General features: G+C 38.6%; 1 protein-coding gene across 1 annotated transcript in view; it reads right to left on the bottom strand.

The window, feature by feature from the left end:
• Positions 1–380: 380 nt before the first annotated feature.
• Positions 381–8,232, bottom strand: part of LOC111868290 (UNC93-like protein MFSD11) — a 27,398-nt gene continuing 19,546 nt past the window's right edge. The window contains exons 3-8 of the mRNA XM_023858818.2: positions 7,170–7,346; positions 6,108–6,373; positions 3,979–4,104; positions 2,611–2,779; positions 1,809–1,944; positions 381–1,035 (exon numbers count right to left, since the gene is read on the bottom strand). Coding sequence (XP_023714586.1) covers positions 829–1,035; positions 1,809–1,944; positions 2,611–2,779; positions 3,979–4,104; positions 6,108–6,373; positions 7,170–7,346 — 1,081 coding nt within the window. The 3' untranslated portion in view covers positions 381–828. The remainder of the gene's footprint in view (positions 1,036–1,808; positions 1,945–2,610; positions 2,780–3,978; positions 4,105–6,107; positions 6,374–7,169; positions 7,347–8,232) is intronic.

Genomic DNA, 8,232 nt, shown 5'->3' with positions numbered 1-8,232 from the left:
CCTTCATATGAAATTAACTTAGTGAAACCGAACTTGTAAAATTTCACTTATGGATATAATTTGTTTTAATGTGATAATATATTTACTAATTTTTCACTTCTATTCACCCCACAAAATTAATTTTTTAACATAGGCTTACATTTAAAACTTACTTAGTTACTTAAGGATCTGAGCTCTTCTTGAGAAGCCACCAATTCTGCAGCTACTCGAGAATTTCACAGCATTTTATGGAACCCAAAGGTTCATTACCATGCTCACACGAGACCTCCAGTGGTCCCTATCTTGAGCCAGACCAGTCCAATCCATACCATCCCATCCTATCTATCTAAGATCCATTTTAATATTGTTCACCCACCTACATCTTGGTCTTCCCAATGGTCTTTTTTCTTTTGGCTTTCCCACCAATATCCTATACGCATTCCTCTTCTCTCCCATTCAAGCTACATGCCCTGCCCGCATTTTAAACACTTTGATAAAATACATAATCCACAGTGTACACAAATTTTGAAAATTTCATGCTTATCTGTTAATTAGAAGCTAAGAAAACGTTCCTTTGGCACAAAGAAACTGAACCTACAGGAATGAAACTTCAGAGTAAATCAAAATGCTCACAAAAGTAGATGCATAACTCACATCTCATTTAAAGGTCAAAGTTTCCACTCTTTTATCAATCAAAAAGCAAACAATGATTTTCATATAATTCTTCGGTTCTCGGTCCTCTTGAAGAGATGCTGTCCTTTAATTCTGGTGCATGAGTCTATGTGAAGAAACCTGACACCTGGCCCACCGAGCTGAAAGGGGATTGATATTGTTCCATGCTTGAAGTCTTTACTCGTGTTTGGAAATAACAGTTCCACCCATAAGATCTGAGTCATCAATTGCTCCATTGTACCCCTTTGCCTTTTTGGATCGTGCTGCCCATTCCACGAAGCAGAATGAGATGGTTCCGAAGGTACCCAGAAGTACCAGAATTCCAAGTTGTGCATGTAGACCAATATGGCTGCTATAGAAGAAGCTGGCAGCAGCAGCAACAGACTGGGAACAAGAGCGATAACTAATTACCTAACTGTCTTAATAACTAACTAAGTAACTAATTCTATGGGGCACAATCATTCTTGAGCACTTAACAGTTGTTCATCTAGTCAAAAAAATGGTTAGCATTTTATACAATTTGAAAGTTCATGACTGTGTTCACACGAGCCCTGAGTGACATTAATCGAGTTCACACTGTACCATCCTAATATCTTAAGATCCATTTTAATATTATTTGTTATCTGTGCATAGGTCTTTCCCAATGGTTTCTTTCCTTCCTACCAAAACTCTGTATGTGTTTCTATTCTATGTCTCTCTCTTGCGTTCTTATGAGTGCTACATGTCTCGCCCATCACATCCTCCTTGATTTGATCATCTTATTGTTATTTAATGAGAAGTGCATAGATAAAACTCGTGCAGTTCATCCCGCTTAGATCCAAATATACATATCTATGTTCTTCCCTTAATGTAAGAAACCAAATTTTACACCCATAGAAAACTGCAGGCAAACTTATACTTCTGAATATTTTAATCTTTATGTTTTTAGACAGCAGGCGAGACTGAATAGTAGCAAGCATTCCCCAAGCTTAATGTCCTATTAATTTCTTCATGAAAACAATTTTGATTTGTTAGAATTATAAGAACAGGTGACATTCTATTAAAACAGAAGCAATAATAGAAATGCATCAACAATCAGTATTGAGGCTTAATACTCACAGATGGATTTAGAAATAAAAAGAATACATGGCTGCTGGGATCAGCATGCATCTACGTACTTGAGTGAATTTGAAGAGAGCAAAAGCTGGTGCACTGTCTTCAGGGAAGACCCCTCCTAGTATAGAGTAGATCTGTGTGTTGTAACAACTGTCTCCAAAGCCAAGCAGCAGACTGCACAGGATGGCTACATATGCACTACAATGATCAGACAAATAGATAAGTTCATTGCAGATCTGTAAGAGAGTTTTCAGTTTGCAAGAAGGGACCATTTATACTTATGGATATAAATATCAAGTACGCTGACGCAGATAATGATTAGCATCGCCATAAAGCTGGCAAGATGCCTATACTACACAATTTGTGACCAAACATTAAAAAACATAATTTCAATCACTTTCTGTACACATATAAATGGCGTTCCAGAGTAAGTACTACAATTTAATTCTCTAGTAGGGCCGCGCCATAGCTGAAGCGGTTAGTCGCTGGCTTCCCACTGCGGCGGCCTGGGTTTGATCCCGGGTCTGATGAAGTGGGATTTGTGGAGGACAAAGTGGCGCTGGTGCGGGTTTTCTCCAAGTAACACTTTGTATTAACAGACTGTCCCTGTTCTTCTGTCACAACAGTGTGGATGTACCTCTGCTCCAATCCCAAATAAAACAGTAAGTGACTGGTGGGGCACACATGTTTCTGTGCAAATTTTATATCAAGTAATAACTGCATATGAAAACAGTAGTGTTAGATTATAAATTAAATATGAAAAATGCTGTTTTAATGCATAACTCTGTCTTGCATTCATTTCTTACTGTTCTGTTTACATAGCCAGAACAAAGAGCAATATGCCCCCTCATTTCAAATACTTACTTGCTATTTATGAAAGCAGCTTCATCTGTGTCCCCAAAGGGAGCAGCATTGGGCAGATTTAGAAAAATGAGAAAAAAGGAAATAACATGAATAAGAAATCCAAACATTACAATTGGATCACGACCCCATCGTATTGTCTTCGATCCCAGGATTCCAAAGAGAGCACCACCTATGATCAAAATAATTTGAATTAAATCACAAAAAGCACTAAGCAACCTATAATAGGTAAAGTTAAATTTATATTACACTCAACACTCAATTTTGTCATGAACTTTTCTAACAAGAATACAGTGCTTTTAATATTTAAAATTTTGTTCCTGTTAATAAACATAACTGAACAAAGAATAACTCAGAAAATCCATATATGCCTTCTTAAACAGACTGACACTTCGACATTATACAGAGGTAAGAAATTTAGAAAGTTATAATTCAATCACAACCCTCGTTGGTGTCTCCACCTTATCGTGGTGAGGGGGTTTGAGTATGCCAAGGACCCTGAGAGCTATACCAGCGGTAGCATAGCTACTGGCAGGGCCTCCCTTGCTGGACAGGTCAAAGGGTAGGCATCAGACGAAGAGAGACACCAAAAACTGATGCCGGAAGCAGCGTCATCAGCAGCGACTTGAAGCACAGAGCAAATGATGCTCGAGATGGTTCAAGTTCGTATAGCAACAGGCGTGACCAGAGTGGTTTGAACGGCTGTTGTACTGCGATGTGGAAAGCAAATGGAAAAACTACCACATTATCACTTTTCCTGGATAGTCTCTTCCCAAAAACAGAAATACCATATATTCGAGGTTAAACTGGAGGGGCGGATAGAAGTGACCAGAAGACGAGGAAGAAGACGTAAGAAGATACTGGATGACTTTGGGGATAGAAGAGGATATTTTTATTTGAAGGAGAAAGTTGAGATCGCATTATTTGGAGGAACTGTTTTGGAAGAGACTGTGGACCTGTCGTCTGACAGATTACTGATGAATGAATGAATTCAGTCACAGTTGACATTTACTTATTCATGGAGCTGAGCTTTTCTTGAGAAGCCGCCAATTCTGCAGCTACTCAAGAATTTCCCAGCATTTTATGGAACCCGAAGGTACATTTGACATTACTGTTATTAAAACAAACAAGTGGCAGGGGACACTCTTGCACTCATAAGAACTCTAGGTCACCATCCGGACCACACCGGACCCACTACTTGTTAACCTGATTAGGAACGAAATGATACAATAGGCAGATTAAGTTAAACTCAAGTAGTCTGTTGAATGTTAGGCGTATTTTGAGAGACAGATCATAAATTCCCTTCAACATAACTTGCTACTGATACACAGAAGCTTATTTTATGCTCAGTTCTTAGTAAAACGTCCATACCTAATACTTCTCCCACTCCAATAAATATTCCTGACAGCCCAACAAGCTGTTTTACATTTGAGCCCATCTGTTTCGTGAAACCAATGCTGGGACTGTACACTCCACTGAAGAAAGACAATTCAATGCCTGAAAGAAATAAACAGAAATATAAGCTCAATTATGTTACACCCAACCACAGGGATGCAGTCCAAAGGACTTTACAGATCAAAATCTATATTTTCACTGCAGTGAAAACCTCAAACCTCATACTTTTGGTTATGCATCTGTGACATTTGGCTGGATGAGTTGTTAGCTAGTACAGTCAATTTTAAGATGAAATATGAAATCTGTGACTAGTTTGTAATGCTGTCTCTGGCTTGCTAGTCAGAAAATGCTGAGGTTCTTTGAGTACGACTATTTATTACTTAGTGAATAAATTAATCACATTTAAACAACTGTTTGTAATTATTTATAATATTAATTATCAAGAATAAAAGTTGGGCCACCAATTATTTGAATGTCTATTTTTCTTATAACTTTGTTGCTATGTTCATTTTCAGATCTATAAATATTAATATTAATTAGCTCACATAACTGAAATACAGTATTTTAATTAGCCCTATTTAGACATGACCATTGATTTACTGTTAATCATTACATGGTAGCGTAGTTGGTTCTATGAGGTCATTGGATATTTCAATTGACCTAATCCTTCAGCTGCACTATGGCCCGGGGTCGACTCAGCCTCCAACAGAAATGAGTACCAGGAATCTTCCTGGGGATAAAGGGTGGCTGGCATATAAGGCTGACAACCTCACTGCCATCTGTGAGCTGATTGCCTAGAAAATGTGGGAACCTTGACAGTTCATAATTTTATGGGCCTCCACGGCCTGTTACAGGGATAGCCTTACCTTTTTTGATACTGATAATAATAAGTATTGCAGCCTTTTAACCTTGTATGTGAATTATTTTGAATACAGTTCTTCATTACAGAGGTTTTGAGACTTCTACAGTAAGTGATCATTTGGTTTCTGACACACTTCAATCTCCTGCTTTTTGGAGGAGCATGCTGCCCGTCATCCTCAGGGCTGAAGTGGGTAGACTGATGATCTGGTTATATGACAAGTATACAGGCAAGTCTGGACCTGAAATGGGTTCTGTCTCTTTTCCCACTCACATGGAACTAAAAGACCACTTTCCTTAAAAGCCGTAGACAATGTAGCACTGCACATCAGGACAAGGGTCATATGAACACAAACTTAATTAAGCAATACACCATGAAGGTGTATTGGGGCTTGGATGTATAGATCCACATATTCTTGACATTGGCACAAGCGAAAAGTGTGAGAAATGCTAAGTCACCAGCAACTGTAATAAAACCTTTCTAACATAAATTGCACGTAATTTACAAAGACAGAGGCTGTTCAGAAACGCGCAATCTGAACAGAAATGAAAAGTAGAATAAATTGTTTCATACTTCTTAAACACTGTACAATACAACACTTATCTTACCCTTGCTTATTTGTTAGAAATACTCCACTTCTATTTTGTAGCCTCTAATGGAGGTCCAATATGAATTTTAAACTGACAGCTTAGTCAGCACAGAGTGGATAACTGGGGTTCAAGTCCTGGCAGGGGCAGAATCTTTCTCTTTGTCATCAAGTCAAGACTACATTTTAAGCCAACCTGTGCCCCTGTTCAAAGGATACTGGGAAAGATCTCCTTGTGGGTTAATGCAGCTGGAGTAGAAAGCCGAACACCTACGTCCAGCACACCTCCCACATGCCTTCATTGTATGATGCTATTTTTTTTTAATTCACATAGTGAGGGGGTGGAGTCCAGCTGGGTTCACTCAGCACGTCGGCCACTTATTTGCCTATTGTACCCGCCCCGGGTGATTATGATGATGGAGAATTTGGTGGAACGAAGACTGGCAGGGGAAACTGAAGTACTTGGAGAAAACCTGCCCCAGCGCCACTTTGTCCACCACAAATTCCACTTGCTGAAACCCGGGTGCGAACCAGGGCCGCCATGGTGGGAAGCCAGAGACTAACCGCTTGAGCTATGTCACGGCCTTGTATGGTGCTTAATGAGACGGATAATCTCTAACTAACAAAATGATATGAACTTCATCTCATAGGTTAATTTACCTGTATAGAAGAATGTTACACTGAGCAGGATCATTTCTTTGGTAATCAAGAGGGCGAATGCCCTCCTCAGAGCATTCAGTGGGCCACCTTCCTCCTTCTGTACCATTTCTCCATCTGGACTCTGAGCAGGTCGTAAGATTAACAGGAATACAATGCCAACAGCCGCTATGATAAGCAACACTATGAAAACACTGAGCCGTGTGTGTGCATCTATGTGTGTCTTGCCTTGGAATTGGAAGTACACGAAAAGGTTTCCAAAAAACATGCTGGAATCATATGAAAAGGTAAGTGATAATTCAGAATCTTTATAATTTAAATAATGGTATACTGAGTCATTTTGCATCAAGGATGTGTTCCTTGATAGTTGTTTATTACAAGAGAAAATTCATAAAGTTCCTATTAACATGGGAGAAACAATTACAAATATCATTTTTCATTTGTTAGAATATTTCAAAGCATGGGCTGCAGTAACATTTGAAGAGAAAAAAAGTGTTAAAAATATTATAATAAAATTGAGATGACATTGAAATTCAGTGGGTAAAGGCAGTTAGCGTGATTTCTGGAAGCAATATACAGTGGTAAAGGAAGTCTAATGAACTGAAAAACAGTTAGATCTGACAGTCGATGAAAACGTCTAAAAAAAGAAATTAATATATAATCATTATTTTGAAGACAAGCTGAGTCTTTGAACATCAGATGAATGAAAGCTTCCATCAGTTTATATACATAAATTAATTAAATCATACTGGTTGCACTCGATGGTGCTTATGTTCACTTAATGCCAAATAGTGTGATGGTCCATAAAGCCTTCTGTTAAAATATTAGGGTTGTTCAAACGAACCCCATTTAGGGATAGTTCTAGGTGAAGGAATAGAGGTTATTAAAAATTGTCCCCATGGGCAATGAGGTGAACATCCCATTGACACCCCAGTTATAGGATCCCCTTCACAAATAACTCAACTGCTGGAACCATGGCACCACTCAGGCCCAGCTGAATACATGAATGGATTTCATTTGAACACCACTTTTAAGGATTAACAAATTAACAGAGATATCTGATACCTGGCCTGCAGCATAGCCCAGAAAATACCAGAATTTCTGGATATTGTCAATGAGTCTGAATTAAGTGTGAGGTAGTTGCCCTGGCCTGTCCAGATAATGGCTGCCCCAAATCCCATCACACACGATGCCAAGTAGAGGAGCCACGTTTTAGGAAGCAGGAATGATGCAATGAACAAACTGAAACAAGAATAAATTCATTGTGAGGGGAGAGCTGAGCTTAAACCACAGCCTTAAACGACGAAGCGGTCCCCGCCATAGCTCGCGGTTAGTCGCTGGCTTCCAATTGCGGTGGCCTGGGTTTGATCCCGGGTCTGGTCAAGTGGGATTTGTGATGGACAAAGTGGCGCTGGGGCAGGTTTTCTCTGAGTACTTCGGTTTCCCCTGTCAATCTTCATTCCACCAAATTCTCCATCATCATAATCACCTGGGGCAGGCTACAATAGGCCAATCAGTGGCCGCCGTGCCAAATGGACCCAGTTGGACTCCATCCCCCACTAAATGATGAAGTGTCCGTCACTTGCATGTGAAGGCACCCAGAATGTGCCTGATTATTTCCACTGTGACTCATGCTATTCATTTCTGACATCTTTCACTTAAAGATATAAAGTACAAAATAAATTACTTTGAGGTACCTTTTCAATATGACAACCATATTCAAAATAAAAGTATAAAAAATTATAAAAAGAAATTTCATGTATACTGGTAAAGGACAAAATTAATACAACTTAACATACCCCTGCCAAATGTTACAAATGTTTATTTACATACCATTTACAAACATCAGTGTTGGATATAAGTATGATACACTGTTGAAAATGATATTTTTATGAGGATGCATAAGTTTTGGTAAAACCTGAAATTATATGTACATTCCTTGAATATGGGAATTGCATTCAAAGTAAAATATAAACAATGCATATAATATGTGAACAAAATGAGATAGATATTAAATTAATAATATTAAAAAAAATTCTACTAACCATAGTTATATGGCTTGCAAATATAAGGAAAGCAAGACAAAAGAAAATTTCATTCTTGAAATACTATACTCCTGGAAGTTGTA

This window comes from Cryptotermes secundus, unplaced genomic scaffold (assembly GCF_002891405.2).
Source record: "Cryptotermes secundus unplaced genomic scaffold, Csec_1.0 scaffold1003, whole genome shotgun sequence".
NCBI classification, from domain to species: domain Eukaryota; kingdom Metazoa; phylum Arthropoda; class Insecta; order Blattodea; family Kalotermitidae; genus Cryptotermes; species Cryptotermes secundus.
Note: the sequence above shows the minus strand (reverse complement) of the source record. Positions and strands in the feature narration are given on the sequence as shown.